This window comes from Microtus oregoni, unplaced genomic scaffold (genome assembly GCF_018167655.1).
Source record: "Microtus oregoni isolate MIOR12 unplaced genomic scaffold, Mior012 000056F_ref0000123, whole genome shotgun sequence".
NCBI lineage: Eukaryota > Metazoa > Chordata > Mammalia > Rodentia > Cricetidae > Microtus > Microtus oregoni.
The window spans coordinates 11181362-11198601 of record NW_024543832.1 but is presented as its reverse complement, the minus strand read 5'-3'; the positions used below and the strand labels follow the sequence as shown (position 1 = coordinate 11198601).

At 35.7% G+C, this 17240-nt stretch overlaps 1 protein-coding gene across 4 annotated transcripts in view; it reads left to right on the top strand.

Moving 5' to 3' along the window:
* Positions 1-17240, top strand: part of Ppp3cb (protein phosphatase 3 catalytic subunit beta) — a 46633-nt gene that overhangs the window by 15749 nt on the left and 13644 nt on the right. For all 4 annotated transcript variants that reach the window (XM_041638894.1, XM_041638892.1, XM_041638896.1 and 1 more), the window contains exons 4-10: positions 58-169; positions 4465-4610; positions 5290-5429; positions 5534-5611; positions 5716-5810; positions 9091-9216; positions 13991-14068. In XM_041638894.1, coding sequence (XP_041494828.1) covers positions 58-169; positions 4465-4610; positions 5290-5429; positions 5534-5611; positions 5716-5810; positions 9091-9216; positions 13991-14068 — 775 coding nt within the window. The remainder of the gene's footprint in view (positions 1-57; positions 170-4464; positions 4611-5289; positions 5430-5533; positions 5612-5715; positions 5811-9090; positions 9217-13990; positions 14069-17240) is intronic.

Genomic DNA, 17240 nt, shown 5'->3' with positions numbered 1-17240 from the left:
ATCAACATAGTTAAATAAAATTTAAGAAAAATTCACTGGAAACATTTTCTTTTGCAGTGTGTCTTATATTTATGGGTCTTGAAGATTCTATACCCAAGCACATTATTCCTTCTGAGAGGCAACCATGAATGCAGACACCTTACTGAATATTTTACCTTTAAGCAGGAATGTGAGTACTTTCAGGGAAAATATTTTCAGTGGTTCTTTGGGGATGACATAGATAGTAAGAGATATGAAGACTTTACAGTATAACACATAAGAACAGATTCCATGTACATTTTTGAGAAAAAATGTTAAGTATTTTCAAGTTTTATTTCCTGTTAACATTTTTATGGATGTACCTAAGAATAGTTTGGATTTTTTTCATATATTTTTGAACGTCTTAAAAGTGGTGTGATAACTTTATGTATTTATAAAGCTATATGTATTTAACAAAGACCAAGAGAGGTGGTGGTATTGTTTCATGACAGCTTTTTATCAAAAGATTTATTTTTATTTTATGTGTTTGAGTGTTTTTTCTGCATGCACGTATGTATGTACCACATGTATGCCTGGACGTCAGAAGATCCCGTGGAACCTGAGTTACAGATGGTTATGAATTGCTATGTAGGTGCTTGGAATCTAACTCTGGTCCTCTGCAAGAACAACCAGTGCTCTAAATCTCTGAGCCATATCTCCAGGCCTCCTTTGCAGACTTCTATGTCTCAATTTTAAGGCATCCTGAAAAACATATATTTATCTTGTCACCATTATAGACCATTTCAAACATAGTTAATGAACTCAGATTACTATTTCTTAAAATTCATTTTTACTGCTTTAAATTTTGTGTATGTCTTTGGGTATGTATGTGTACATATGTGGAGTACTCCTGGAGGCCAGAAGCATCATATCTCTCTGAAGCTGGAGTTAGAGATGCCTGTGAGTTGCTTGGTATGCATGCTGGGAATTGAACTCAGGTCCTTTGGAAGAACAAGTGCACTTAGCCATTGAGCCACTTCTCCATACCTGAATTGAAATTCTTAACCTACAGTATTTATCCTTTTTCTTCCTAATAAAGCAATAATAACCTATCCACCACTAGATGATATAGAGCAGTGTTGACTTTTTTTTCATACTTTAAACTTGCATGTGGTGATATTTTGTTTGTGCTTTAACAAATAAAGCTTGCCTGAGAATCAAGAGTGTGGAGTGAGCCACTAGTTAGCCATAGAGGCCAGGCCACACATCTTCAGTCTCAGAATTCGGGAGGCAGATGGTTCTCTGTGAGTTAAAGGCAACCCTGGGCGATACTACATTGATCCAGTCGCAAAGTGACACAGCCAGGAGGTGGGGGGCTCACATCTTTAATCCCAGTATTTGGGAGTCACCCACACCTTTAATCCACTAGGGAGGTGGAGACAGGAAAGGGATGTGGCTGAGCTAAGAGAGGAATATAAGGAGAGGAGACACAAGTGCAAGGCATTCAGTCTAAGGACTTGAAGAGGCAGGATGATTTTGTAGAGGTAGGAACTAATGGCTTGATGGCTCTGCTTTTCTGATCTTTCAGCTTTCAGCCCCTAATATCTGACTCCAGGTTTCTGTTATTAAGACTAATTATAAATTGCAATATGTTGAGCTTGTTTAATTAATATCTGCAACCATATTAAGTCTTCAAATTAAGTTCTGAAAATAGGAGTTTTATTCCATGATGTTAGAGGGACCCCTTGTACATACACAAATGTATATATTGCATAAGTCTCATAAAAATATATAGTATTTACTTATAACTTGTGTATATTCTCTCATAGACTATCTTTAATACCTGCTATGGTGTAAATGCTGTGAAAATAACTGAAGTTATTGTATTGTTTAGGAAATACTTAAAAGGGAACAGATAAGTCTATGTGTTGATTGTGAAGGAATTTTTTTTCTAAATAATTTTTGATCAGAGGTTGGCTTAGTCAACAGATAAAGAACCCACTAATACAGAGAACTGATTGTAATTTTAAAACTGCCTGGGCATGACAGCACATGTGTTTCATCTTAGCCCTTAGAAGGCAGGGGTAGGCGGATCTCTCTGTGTTTGAGGCCAGTCTGGTCTACATAGCAACTTCCAGGGCTGCATATTTGAGACCCTGTCTTTAAAAAAAGTAAAAAGTAGAGACATGTAGACAAAGAAGAAACAGCATAGAATACAGCCGTCTAACTTCAAGAATGAGGAGTCAAAAACATAAGATGAAATATAGAAAATACGTGTTGGTTTAAGAGTTCAAATTAAAATTTTTATTAAACCACATTGCTAAACAGTTGACTTATCAGTTAAGATTCACTGGGTGCTTAATGTATAGGAATTTTCTATTTTTAGATTTATTTGTAATTATGTATATGTGCATGTGTCTCTCTGGGAGTTGGTGAGTGTCAGTGCCTGTGAAGACCAGAGATTTGGAAAGGCATGGAGCAATTTCAGATAGTTGTGAGCCACCTGATGTGTATGCTAAGACTCAGACTCCAGTGCTTTGGAAGAGCAAGAAGTTCTCTGAGTTGCTGAGCCATATCCTTAGCCCCAGAAGTTTTCTTATGTTTGGTTGTTAACTAAAGATTAAGGTTTAATAATCCTCCCTACCCCCATGCATGTGCATATTTTATATTTTTGGTTGTGAGCCTAGCCTTCTATAGTGGCTGAGCCGTCTCTCCAGACTGCATGTGCATATTTTCCCACATTTTGACCCAGGCAGGGTGTCTCAGCTAGGACACCCTGTGGTTAAGATAGACTGGTGTCAGTCCAGGGTGGGGATGAGGCTGGCCGGGTGGCAGCAGCGCAAGCCTTTGCCTTTATTCCCAGCACTTGGGAAGCAGAGGCAGGTGGATCTCTGACTTCAAGGCCAGCCTGGTCTACAAGAGCAGTTCCAGGACAGACTCCAAAGCTACAGAGAAACCCCGTCTTGAAGAACCAGAAAGAGAAAAAAAAAGATAGACTTCTGTCTTGAAGTTAGAAGTAAATAAATAAGGGGGGGGGGGGGAGAACTAGGGTCTTTTTTTTTTTTTTAGATGACTATCAAATATCCATTTAAAAAGTCACTTAAAACATTTAGAAATTTAAAAGCGTATTGGACTCAGGAATGTGCATATTTCCTTAAAAATAAATGATGATTTGATAGGATTTTTTTCTTTCATGTATTTCTGATTAGCTTCCTGCTTTATTGCTTGTTTTAAGCCTTTATTTAGATAAGAGGAACCTGGTACTCCTCCAATTTTTTAAGTGGGTGAACTTTGAATTTCATTGTGATGATGTGATTTTGTTGTAATAATAATTTTAGGGTTGCTTAGTATTAGAATTAAGATAGTGTTAAAACTTTAATCCCAAAGTACAGTTTTATTTATTTGTTTATTTATTTTTTTAAGTGTATTGGTGTTTTGCCATGGGTGTAGAGTCCCCTGAACCTGGAGTTACATTCAGACAGTTGTAAGCTGCCATGTGGGTGCTGGGAATTGAACCCAGGTCCTCTGGAAGAGCAGTCAGTGCACTGAGCCATCTCTCAGCCCCTTTAATTTTTTTTAATTAGTTGTATGGAAGTTCAAAATTGAACTGTTTTTAGAGATTTTATTTATTTATTTATTTATTTGATTTTCGAGACAGGGTTTCTCCATAGCTTTTGATTCCTGTCCTGGAACTAGCTCTTGTAGACCAGGCTGGCCTCGAACTCACAGAGATCTGCCTGCCTCTGCCTCCCGAGTGCTGAGATTAAAGGCGTGCGCCACCACCACCCGGCTATTTACTTATTTTTAAATAATATTTTAGGACCATCAACTACATATCCAAAATAAATTTAGAGAGAACACATATTTATCTTTGTGAGACTGATAACTTTGCATATTTCTGTTGAATCTTAGGATGGAAGAGGCTTTAAAAAAATCTTTGTACTGTAAACTTCATTCTTCGTGGTGTTATATTTCTGTGAATCTTAACAATTGTATAGTATTGGTCACCACTGTATTCATGGTACAGAAGTTACTTTGTGCCGTAAATTCATTTTTGCTGATTTTTGTTGTTGTTGTTGTGCTTTTTTTTTACCCAGTCTCAACTTCTGACTCCATGTAGGTATTTTCTGTGTTATAGTTTCCCTACGTTGGTTTTAGTAGTCAGTTTAGGACATTTCCCTTTAATAGTTGAAAGTAGCTATTTCAAACTCACTAAAAAAGAAAAACTATATTATGAAGAGAATAAGAAATAAAAATCCAGTATTGGTGTATATTTTAAGAATAATTGGGCTTGTGAGATGCTTCAGTAGATAAAGGCACTTGAGACCAAACCTGATAATCTGAGTTCCATCACCAAAACCCATGTTATGGAAGGAGAGAACTGAATCTTGCAATTGTTGCAATTGTGTGTGTACACACACACATACACACATACATCTAAATAAATGTAAAAACAAATTTAAAATAACTGAAATTTTTCAAATGCTAATATTTTTCTCTTTCTAGGTAAAATTAAGTATTCCGAAAGAGTCTATGAAGCTTGTATGGAAGCTTTTGACAGCTTGCCCCTTGCTGCACTTCTAAACCAACAATTTCTTTGTGTTCATGGTGGACTTTCACCGGAAATACATACACTGGATGATATTAGGAGAGTGAGTATAACCAACCTCTATAGTTGGTTTCTTTTCACAGTATTCTTTTTTTTTATTATTATTATTAGAATTATTTATTATATAGTGTTCTGTCTGTCTGCGTGTCTGCCTGCAGGCCAGAAGAGGGCCCCAAATCTTATTACAGGTGGTTGCTGGAAATTGAACTTAGGACCTCTTGAAAGAGCCATCTCTTCAGCCCCTGTTCACAGTATTTTTGATTTAAAGAGGTTTTTGTTTTTTAAGACAGGGAAATCTCTGTAGATCAGGATGACTTTGAATTCAGAGATCTGCCTGCCTCTGCCTCCCTGAAGCCACCACCCAGATAGAGAGTTTTTAAAGTCTTCAAATTTAGCATTAGATTTATTTTCACTGGTAAAATTAGATATTGATAAAAATTAATGTTGCCGAGCAGTGGTGGCACATGCCTTTAATTCCACTACTGGGGAGGCAGTTGCAGGCAGATATCTGAGTTTGAGGCCAGCCTGGTCTATAGAGTGAGTTCCAGGACAGTCTGTCTTGGGGGGAAAAAATTAATGTACTGATTAATAGACTGATTTCAAAGAAATACCTCTTGATCGTTTAGAACAGTGCAGTGCAGACTGTATTCAAGTTGCTATCCCTTATATACATTCTGTCTTCACTTGGTGAGTTATTTCTTCTTTGTGTCTTTTATTCACAGTTAGATAGATTTAAAGAGCCACCTGCATTTGGACCAATGTGTGACTTGTTATGGTCTGATCCTTCTGAAGACTTTGGAAATGAAAAATCACAAGAACATTTTAGTCATAATACTGTTCGAGGATGTTCTTATTTTTATAAGTAAGGAAAAATGTCCAAAACTAATCACATTTTAATTATGTAACATAATTTGTACTTCATACAAAAAGGATGGTTTTACTTAATTTACTCTTTTCCCCCTACAGCTATCCAGCAGTGTGTGAATTTTTGCAAAACAATAATTTGTTATCGATTATTAGAGCTCATGAAGCTCAAGATGCAGGGTAAGAATTCTGTTTCCCTGACCCAAATTTACACTTGAATGCATATCATACTTAGTGATCATGATTGATGCTTTACGATGCATATTAAGCTATTTGTTTTGCAGCTATAGAATGTACAGAAAAAGTCAAACTACAGGGTTCCCTTCATTAATAACAATTTTTTCGGCACCTAATTACTTAGATGTCTACAATAATAAAGGTAAGATGTTGTTGATAAAAAGAAAAATCTGTATAGACAACTTAGCCTTTTAATTTACTTTAAAAAATATTAGGGGGCACTGTTTGAAACTGTCCAAATCTCATAAAAACTAAGATATAAGGGAGGGGAGAGAAAAAGAAGTAAAATTGAAAATGTGCAACCAAGTTGTGTGCAACCTGCTCTGCAACCTGTTGCTCATAAAGCCATTTGTAAATGTGCTCAGAGTTAAGCACAACCACAGATGATTTTCTTAAACCCCCTCGCTTAAATCTTCTCTTATAACTGAATGTTTTCTTGTCTGTATAGAGTTTTTGCTATCACCGTTTTGTTTATTTGCAGTGTCTGCTTGTTTATTATGTTGTTTGTTTTATGTTCATAAGTACATGTTTTCTTTTCTTGTTTTCAAGTTTTCTTTTGTCCCAGTAGTCTTTTATTACTGCCTCAAGATTTTATTTGAGCCTTAAAAAAAATCCCCTATGGTCTGCTTTTAGAAGGCTCCCTCTCTTCCTTTCATTTGCCTTTAGATTTTTTTATACCCTTCTTTACCTCCTTTTCCAGTAGCGTCCATTTTCCTTCCTTTGCTCCTAATTTTATCTGACTATAAAGATTAGATTTCATTTTATTCTTAACATAACTTACTGATTGAGAAGCTTCAGGGTCATAATCTAGTTAAATATGTTCCTGGGACATGGAAGATGAGATGGGGCTTTACATAGTTCATGTCTTCAGAGGAGAGAACTTATAGGCCAGTTTCTATTCTGTCTTGACATGTCTAGAATTCAGTTGACTATTTCGTAGCTTTAGAGTCAGACTAGAGTAGATGTGCCAGGATAAATCAACAGAAGGTTGATGATGTTAAAAGGTGCATTTAGAAAGATAATAAGGTCATTGCTAAATGTGGGTCATGGTTTGAAAGAGAAGAGTTTTTGGTGGCACTAGTTGACATTTAAAAGATTAAACTTTATCTGGAATTAAACAGCATACTAGATCATTTTTATATAGAATATGCTATAGGAATATAGAGATAACTAATGAAATATGGCTTCATTTTTTTAATAAGTAGCATTCCTAAGTTAATCAAGAACAGAATTGATTGCATCTGTCGGCTAGTACCCTCACTATTCAGCTCTGTTTTCTCGTAATGTAAAAGGAGCGCCTAGTCAGTGTTGAGTTGACTGCTGCCTTGGTGTCTGTTCTCATTCAGTTTAGCTTAGGAGGCTAAGGAAATCGGTTTTTATAATTTTCAAAACTGAAACTCAAACCAGTGAGTCTGCTCTGTCAGAATCAAATGTCTCAGTATTTCTGATTCATGCATAATTGATGCTTATGATTTGAGTGTTTATATTAAAGTGGGCATCTTTGTGATCTTTCATTCCCACCCATAAGGCAATTTTCTAGATTTCTTATTTTTCTCTTTTTCTCCTTTAAATTAAAAGTCTGAGATGTTGGTATCAGCCCATAATTTCTGAGGCTACTCTTAAAATATTTTTATTCAACATATGAGTTGGTTAAGGGATAAGACATACCTATTGAATTAATGGTAACCCAAAGCAAGGTTGCTTTTGGTTCTATGTTAACCAGAATTTTAAATGTTGAATTTAACATCTCCATTATTAAAATAAAAGAGAGAGGACAAGCCGGGCGATGGTGGCGCACGCCTTTAATCCCAGCACTCGGGAGGCAGAGGTAGGCGGATCTCTGTGAGTTCGAGACCAGCCTGGTCTAGAGAGCTAGTTCCAGGACAGGCTCCAAAGCCACAGAGAAACCCTGTCTCGAAAAAACAAAAAACAAAAAACAAACAAACAAAAAAAAACAAAAAGAGAGAGGACAATAACCCATCCACTCATAAGATGAACAGTCCTCTGTGGCTGTGTTTCCCCATCATGATGTACATTCTGTCTGAAATCCTAAGCACCAAGCAACTTAATCATGAACTGAAATCTCAAAATTACCCGCCAGAGTAAACCTTCATTTCTTTTTTTTTTTTGTTAGTTTGTTGTTGTTTTTGTTTTTTGTTTTTGTTTTTTAAGACAGATTTTTTTTTAAATTATTTATTTATTATGTATACAATATTCTTCCTGCAAGCCAGAAGAGGGCACCAGACCTCATTACAGATGGTTGTGAGCCACCATGTGGTTGCTGGGAATTGAACTCAGGACCCTTGGAAGAGCAGGCAATGCTCTTAACCACTGAGCCATCTCTCCAGCCCCGTAAACCTTCATTTCTGAGTTGAAAAAAAGATCACACATTTCTAAAATACTTCATGGCTAGAGTTGGCTCACAGCCATAAATAAAATATTTTGTACTTTTTTAATGGTTTCATGTGGAATACATTCTCTGATCTTAAACCTTTGAGATAGAGAGAGTAGACACTTTGGTCCATTTTATAAATGAACAGACTAGTTAAATGATCATCTGTTGCATAGCTAATACATTCTGCACTCTAGCCTTCTAATTCCATGTTCCACAAAGTAAAATAACCAGTACCTGAGATTTAAGTTGATTATGGCTTATAATTGTATTGGGATATTATATTAGGAAGATATCTAAAATTGAGGTCAATATGTATCCCTGGATTATTAGTTACATTGTTTTGCTCTTCTGGTTATTTTAATAGATATTTTTTCCCTAAATGAAGTAAAATGTTTGTTTGATGTAGTTTCACCTGATTTCATGTACTAAGTGAAATAAACACATTTATACATTCATAATTTCTAAATTGGTGGGGTTTTTTTAATTGCCTTGTTGAATTTAGCTGTTCCTATTAGCTTGCTTGCAATTAAAAGAATCTTTTTTAATTCTTGAACTTTGTGAGATTAAAAAAAAACTAGAAAATTGCCCATTGCCATTCTGTGTTTCCCCTAAAAATTGATTTTCACAATTTTGGGTTTATTAAAGTGCATGTTCATCATTGGATTATAAAGTAAAACAAGCATTCTGGAAAGAATTTAAAAATTTCATTAATAATGGGTAAACATTTTATATTTTTATGTATTTTAAGTTGGGCATGGTGTTACATACCTTTAATATTAGCACCCAGGAGGCAGAGGCAAGCTGAACTCTGTGATCTGTGAGTTCAAGGCCAGCCAGGGCTATACAGTGAGATCCTGTCTACAGAAGAAAAGTAATGTGTATTATTGCCAAAAATTGATTTCTGTCTCCTACTACCAAACCCGGATTCTACTTGTCCCTCTATCTTAAACGGATACTATACTTTATGTGTTTGATGCTCTTCAGCCTAAAGACAGTTTGCTATATTGATATTCAACTTATCTTGCAGCTGCTGTACTAAAGTATGAAAATAATGTGATGAATATTCGACAGTTTAATTGTTCTCCACATCCTTACTGGCTGCCCAATTTTATGGATGTCTTCACATGGTCTTTACCATTTGTTGGAGAAAAAGGTATATTTTTGGTTTGGTTTGCTTTGTTTTGTTTTACAAAATAATTATTTCACTACTTTTACATTTACTCTGGTTTTACTATCATAGACACTCACTTGCTAGAGGAAACTGAAGCCTGACTCCACTGTGCCTACAGTTCGACTTGTGTCTGTGGCCATGGATATGACAGCCTCAAAGATATTTTGGTTCAATGTTTACAGCCCCCATGTGAGGATGGGGACTGGGAGAGGATTTATTTTATTTTATTTTATTTTATTTTTTTTATTGCGAAAAGAAGAAAAAAAAAACATAAACAAAAAACAAGTTTCCACCTCCTCCCAGCCTCCCATTTCCCTTCCCCTCCTCCCACCCTTCTCCCCCTCCTCCCACCCTTCTCCTCCTCCCCCCACTCCTCTCCCCCTCCCTCTCCAGTCCACAGAGCAGTCCGGGTTCCCTGCCCTGTGTTAAGTCCTAGGTCCTCCCCCCTCCGTCCATATCTAGGAAGGTGAACATCCAAACTGGCTAGGCTCCCACAAAGCCAGCACATTAAGTAGGATCAAAACCCCCTGCCATTGTCCTTGGTGTCTCATCAGCCCTCCTTGTTCGCCATGTTCAGAGAGTCCGGTTTTATCCCATGCTTTTTCGGTCACAGTCCAGCTGGCCTTGGTGAGCTCCCCGTAGATCAGCTCCACTGTCTCAGTGGGTGGATGCACGCCTCGTGGTCCCGAATTCTTTGCTCATGTTCTCCCTCCTTCTGCTCCTCCTTGGGACCTTGGGAGCTCAGTCCAGTGCTCCTGTGTGGGTCTCTGTCTCTATCTCTATACATCACCAGATGAAGATTCACAATGATGTTTCACTCGGTCTGGGAGAGGATTTATAAATAGCCTGATGTTGTTTTCAGCTGTTGGATTTTCTTTCGTTTTTGTCTTAAGCCTAAATCTTTTATGGAGGGTTAGCTTTCGTTCGGAATGGACACTTCCTTCATATTCTAATACCATTTGTGGAGATTTCACAGCAGTTTATTGGAGAATTTAATAGTCTTCATTTTGTCGATGTTAGTTATTTTATAGTGCATCTGTATTCTAAGAGAAGTAGAGAAACCCAGGTTCTGTCTAACTATGAAATCTATAAATTCTTCTATATCAAAAATATGTATCTATTTTTACTAATGATGCTTTCTCACAGATGTTGAGAAATAGCTATAAGAACTTTTACCTTTGAGAAATAACCGTTAGGCTTTTAAAGAGAAAATAAATGCTCTTTAAGAATTTTTTCCCCTAGTTTTGTAGAATTTGGATTTTGTTGCCGTCTTTTTCATGTTAGTGTTCTTTTTCCTTTCTTTGTTTCTTTTTTCCTTTGTTTTTTAACAAGGCAGCGCATTAGATTTCATATGTGGTAAATTGACAATCTGAGAATAGAGATAGAATTATAAAACATTTTGTTCTATACCCCCTCTGTTTCACACCTCTTCCATGTTACTGAATGTTCCCTTTTTTGTGATAGTCACTACTTTCAAGGCAATTTTTGATTCTAAAATTCAGAATTAATAATGACACTGTGCATGTTAGAATTTTTGCAGATTGCTTTTCCTCTTCTGCATGTACTCAGTAGGTCTGATGTTACGTTTATAGGGAGATAGAGTTACCCAATTTAACATTTGAGAAGAGGACTAGTTAAGGGCTTAGATGGAAAGGATGCATTACACTTACAGCCTTCTATCTTTGGGGTATGAGAAATAGTTCACTCATAGCATCATCAAGCTAAAAGGAATTTAAGAATTCATCTCTCTCATTTTGTTGTCTCTAGGCTAGATTGCAGCTCAGCTACTTTAATATAAAATTATGAAGATGGAGGATGGAGAGCAAAAGGATAAAGAGGAAAATGGTCATTTGTAGATTCTAATTTAGTTATCTTACACCTCCTTGTACTATTTCATAATAGCTAATGTTTCTGCTATGAATGTTTAAACAAAACAGATCATATATAGCCTGTAAGTGACTTTAATAATTTATATTGACCACTTCTTATTGAGAGATCAGAAAATTTAAGCTGGTTTCTGTTTGTCTGCTACAAGTGGAAAGAGGATGGAGAGCAAAGCTGGGCATAGTGCCTTGTTCCTTAATACCTGCATTCAGGAGGTGGAGGCAGGAGTATTGGCAAGTTCAAAGCCACATTATGCACTTCAGGTCACCCATGGCTACAGAGTGAGACCTCAAACTATTGGCAATCTTGCTTTGACCTCTAAAGTATTGGATTATAGTCAGTAGCCATTTCCTCTCTTTTTCAGAACTACTTTCTTATTTCATTTTTTTCTTTTAAAACAAAATGGAGTTGAACTAGTGGTCCACACTTTTTAAAAAAAATATTTATTTTTATTTTATGTACACTTACGTTTTGCCTGCATATATGTCTGTGTGAGAGTGCCATATCCCCTGGAACTGGAGTTACAGACAGTTGGTGAGTGTCATGTGGGTGCTGGGAATTGAACACAGGTCCTCTGGAAGATCAGCCAGTGCCCTTAACTTTTAATCTCAGCACTTGGGAGGTGAAGGCATGAGGATCAGGAATTTAAGGTCATCCTCTGCTATATCTTGAGTTTGAGACAAGTCTGAACTAGCTTCCCGCTAACCCACTCTGCCCAAAATCTCAATACTGGAAAATTTTTAATGTATTTTAATACTATGAATTCCTGTGTACCAATTATTCACCTTGTACAGTTATCAAATCACCATCAAATCTTTATCATTAACATTCCTAGTCAGTATTACCTTTGTATATCTAAACTGTTTTGAAGCATTTTTTGTCTATACCTATTTTAGACTGTATCTCTAAAAGACAGAGACTCATTTTTAAGTTTACATTAAAACATCTGTTAATTTCTTTTTTTTTCTTAAATATTTATTTGTTTATTTATTTATTATGTATACAATATTCTGTCCGCGTGCATGTCTGCAGGCCAGAAGAGGGCACCAGACCTGTTTGCAGATGGTTGTGAGCCACTATGTGGTTGCTGGGAATTGAACTCAGGACCTTTGGAAGAGCAGGCAATGCTCTTAAGCACTGAGCCATCTCTCCAGCTCTGTTAATTTCTTAATACAGAACATATTAATTCATTTTGAGAAAGGGAAAATTGATATGTAAATATATGTATATGTGGAGAACATTTTTCATATTTTCTTGTTTTGGGGGTGGGTGTTTCTAGATAGGATTTCTCTGTGTAGCCCTGACTGCCCTCAAACTCAAAAGATCCTCCTGTGTATACCACCACTGCCCTGCTCATATTTTCATATAGTTGAAATGAATTGGTAAACTTTTGTTTATTACCCCTAATTTAAGGACCTTTATAGTAGACCATCTTGCAAGACTTTTTTTTTTTTTGAGACAGTTTCTGTCTATGAAGCTCTTGTTGCTTAACCTAGACTTGACCTGATTTCATGATCCTCTTGCTTCATTCTCCCCAGATTACTGGTATATACCACCAGTCTTAATTTAGCAGTCATTTCTTTAAAACAGACAAACAAACAACAACAACAACAACAACAAAACATGTTTTGAAAGGCTTCACAAAACTACAAGTTATCTTTGTACGGTGGCAGGGTGGGGGCATGTTAATCTCTGTAGTGTTCCCGTGTAAGTATATTTGCTGCTGAAGCCAGCAATAGTGGCCCTCTAACCACTTGATGTATGGTCTCCATGGATTGTTATAGACATTTCATATAAATGGAATAATACAATATGTAGTGGTTTTTTATTTGTACTGGCTTCTTTCCAACATTCCCCCCTTTTTTAAATTAAAAAAAAAATTATTTGTGTATATGAGTGATCTGTTGACTTTATACCAGAAGAGGGCATCAGATCCTACTCTAGATGGTTGTGAGCCACTATGTGGTTGTTGGGGACTGAACTTAGGGCCTCTGAAAGAGCAGCCAGTACTCTTAATCCCTGAGCCATCTTTCTAGCCCCTATTTTGGTTGTTTTTGTGTAAATGTTTATATGGAAGCTGGTACAGATAGTCTGGGTGCCTATGTATGCATAGACATGTGGAAGCCAGAGGACAACCTTGGGAATGTCGTCATTGTTCATTCTTTTGTCTTCTGCATTGATTTTTGAAACAGGCTCTCTCACTGGCTTGGGGCTCACCAAGGTTAGTTTATCTGCTCCAGTGTTATAAGTACAGCATAGCACATGCCACTGTGGCTTGTTTCAGAAGTTTGTGATTATGATAAGATTTAATATAATTCTTAAGACTTACCTAAACCATAAAGATTTACCTCTGTAATTGTGTGTGTGTGTTTTACAATTTTAGTGACCTCTGTTCCATCTTGAACTAGTTTTCATACTAGTGTACTATGGATGGTGTCTGTCCCGTTCTTTTTCAGTAGATAGACAATTTTTGAAAACTTTTCTTTATCTGCTGATTTTGACATTAACTGTAAACTTTTATTTCTGGACTCTCAGCTACTTTCCGTTTACCTATGAGACTATTTTACAGTTTTTGTGACTTCTTCATAAAATGTATGATGTATCCTCTTCTGGAAAACTGAAGACTAGTTTATAATTCCTCTCAGATGTTATTTATTGAAACTTTTGTATTTCTTAGCAGAGCTTTGGTATCTTTGAATTCCAGTTTCTCAGAGTTATTTTCTATTTTCTTGTTTTCATTTTAAAGTTTATCAGTTTTTAAAATTCTGTCATTCCTGCCATTACAAGGTATCCTATTGAATTATTGCTGTGCATATATGTGGGCAGGTGTATATAGCCATCTAACATTTCACTCTCTTTTCTTTTTGAATAGTAACTGAAATGTTGGTAAATGTTCTGAGTATTTGCTCTGATGATGAACTAATGACAGAAGGTGAAGACCAGTTTGATGGTATGAATACTCATTTACTATTTTTATTATGAAATGATAGCTCTTTAACTACTAAGTGTCAGTACAATCTATTTCAGAATAAAAAAGTCATTACTTTCCGGTGGCTATACTATTTGATAAGTGAGATTCATTCATGCGCCCCCCCCCCCACATATTTTAAGTTTTAAGAATAATATTAGGTATTTTTTTTTTAGTGATGTGGGACTTTTCAGAAAGGGGAAGTTTGGAAGAAAGAACAAAACAGAAAAATGGAGGTTGAAAGATGCAGTTCCTGATGAATATGGACATTAATTTTGATATGAAGAGGTTGTTATTTAGTACCATGTTTATAGTACATCAGAAGCATTTCTGGATTCTCGAGTATTGTTTTCATTTCTTTACCAATGTAGGCTGTTCTCATCCTAGTGTGGTTATGTTCTAGAAGACCACTTATAGTTTGCTAGAAATTCTGAAAGTTTTTCTTTTTCCATGGAAACAAGGTTTATATGTGGTTGTCTGCCTTTATATAAGCCAAAAAGCTTGTGTACCAAATGTATATTTGTAGTATAAAGGAATACCATTAAAATTATTTGGCTTTATGTTTTTGAAATTTTTACTTAATAAATTTTTAAGCTACTTAAATTTTAACGATAAAATAAAAAGATAAGTAACTTAAAAGCTAAAAACTGTTGCATTCCTTATTCTTCTTATGTATTTATTTTTTTTAAGATTTATTTATTGTGTATAGAACATTCTGCCTCCATGTCATTATATGGAGGCTGTGAGCCACCATGTGGTTGCTGGGAATTGAACTCAGGACCTGGAAGAGCAGCCAGTGTTCTTAACCACTGAGCCATCTCTCCAGCCCCTTATGTCTTTATTTTTGTACTTTTTATAGTGTACTTATTTTTCTGGTTGTCCAGTATTCAGATTCTTTCTTGTGCTGATTATGGTCTATGTATTGGTAAGATTTTTAGGAAGATATAATGTCTTTTTTTTCTTTTATTTTCACCCTTCTTCTTTTTGAAATGGTCTCTTATACTTCAGGCTGGTCTCAAAACTCATACTGTAGCTTATGACCTTGAGCTCCTAATTCTTTATTTCCTAATCATTGGTATTATAGGCATTATGTCATACCTGACTTGTTCTATTTTGTTCTTGCTGTGTAGTCAAGGCTAGGCTTGAAATACTGATCATCTTGCTTTAACCTTTTTTTCTCTCGTTGGGCTGTATTATTGATAGTAACACCATATCTGATGTATGCCATGCAGTGGGGCTTGAACCTAAGGCTTTATGCATGCTAAGCAAGCCCTCTTCCAACTTAGTTGTTGCCCTAGCTCTCCTCCATTTTTTTCAGAAAGGTCTCTCTGTATGTAGCCCAGGCTGGCATAGAACTATGGCCAGCCTACCTGTCTACTTAGTGCCAGGGTATCTGACATGTGTTACAATCATGTCTGAGTGAAGTTTGATTTTAAACCTATTCATTTGTTGCAATACAAGTGTTGCTATTGCCATGTACTGGTGGCAGGCAGAGTTAATGCTTTTATTACTGTAGTTTTATTAATACCATAAGAAGCAAATTTATGTCAGCTGTTTTTTGGGAGGGTTGGCTAGTAAATATTTTTTTCTCCCATAAGTATTTTAAAATAATTTACATATGGCTTTTTTTCTTAAAAAAATAAAAAGTGAATAGTTGTAATTTTTTTCTCCCTGTTCTGCTATCACTGTTCTAAGAAAAGGTCTAGGTTCAGACTCTAGTTTCTTCTAAATGAATCTGAGGAAAATTAGTTAAACTTTGGGGGTTATACTTCCTTCATCAGTTTGAGGATAATAATAACTGTTGATAATAATGTTACAGGTATTGAAATAATATTGAGGCGGTGATTGAAATGACTTGTCACATGCCTTTTTTGTTTTTCAGTTAAAGTTTTCTGTCAATTTATCACTTTCTTTGAATTATCCAGTGGTTATTTTAATTGGTTTATATTAACTACATTTGAACCTAGAGTATTTTTTAAAATAATATTTAGCTTTCAAATTAAAGAATTCTTATTCTATAAAACTAATCCACTTACTGAAATTTACTCCACTGAATATATAACTATTCCTATTAGAATTAGGTGGGTTTTTTTTTTTTTTTGCAATTTTATTTATTTGTATTTTTGTGTGCTTGAGTGTTTTGCTGTATGGACATCTGTGCACCACGGGTGTACAGTGTTCATGGAAGCCAGAAGAGGAAGTTGGATCCTCGAACTGGAGTTGCAGACAGCTATGAACTGCCATGTTGGTGCTGGGAATCAAACCAAAATACTCTGAAAAGAGCAATCAGTGCTCTTCACTGCTGAACCATCCCTTCAGTCAGAATTAGTTTTTCTTTTTAACATTAAGTGAAATTGAAATTAGTATTTGTTTTTTTTATTTTGTTCTCACTACTACTCAACTGCCATTTCTTTTTTAAATAGCTTATTTTTATTTTATGTTCATTGGAATTTTACCTGCATGTATGTCTGAGAGTGTTGGATCCCCTGGAGGTAGAGTTAAATCCAGGTCCTCTGGAAGAACAGCCAGTGCTTTTAGCTAAGCCATCTCTCCAACCCCTCAACTACTATTTTTAATATCATCTCTCCCTGTATTCAGGAATTGATTATTTTATAGATTTGTTTTACATTCAGTAAGATCAGTAGAATTATTTCACATGGTAATTTTAATTTTTTTTTTGTTTGTTTTTTTGAGACAGGGCTTCCCTGTAGCTTTGGAGCCTATCCTGGAACTAGCTCTTGTAGACCAGGCTGGCCTCGAACTCACAGAAATCCGCCTGCCTCTGCCTCCCGAGTGCTGGGATTAAAGGCGTGCGCCACCACCGCCTAGCTTTAATTTTTTTATATAACTTCTAAAAATATGTCATTTGCATTAGGTTGATCGTATTTCATAATTTAATGTCATTTTATCAGTGTTTTTATCAGCATTGCCAATAGCATATTTAGTAGTAAGTAGGTCATTTTCTTGAAATAAAAAAGTCAAAAGTTTCATAGTTAAGATTAACTTAGTACTTGGTTTGGGTACCTATAGTTTATATGGAGATAAATGTGATTGATTTTAAAGATTTAACAAGGGATAAACAAAAGCTTTTATTAATTGTTCCAAACAAACTAAGAAATTTTATCATGTGCTTAAAGCATAGAACAATTAGAAT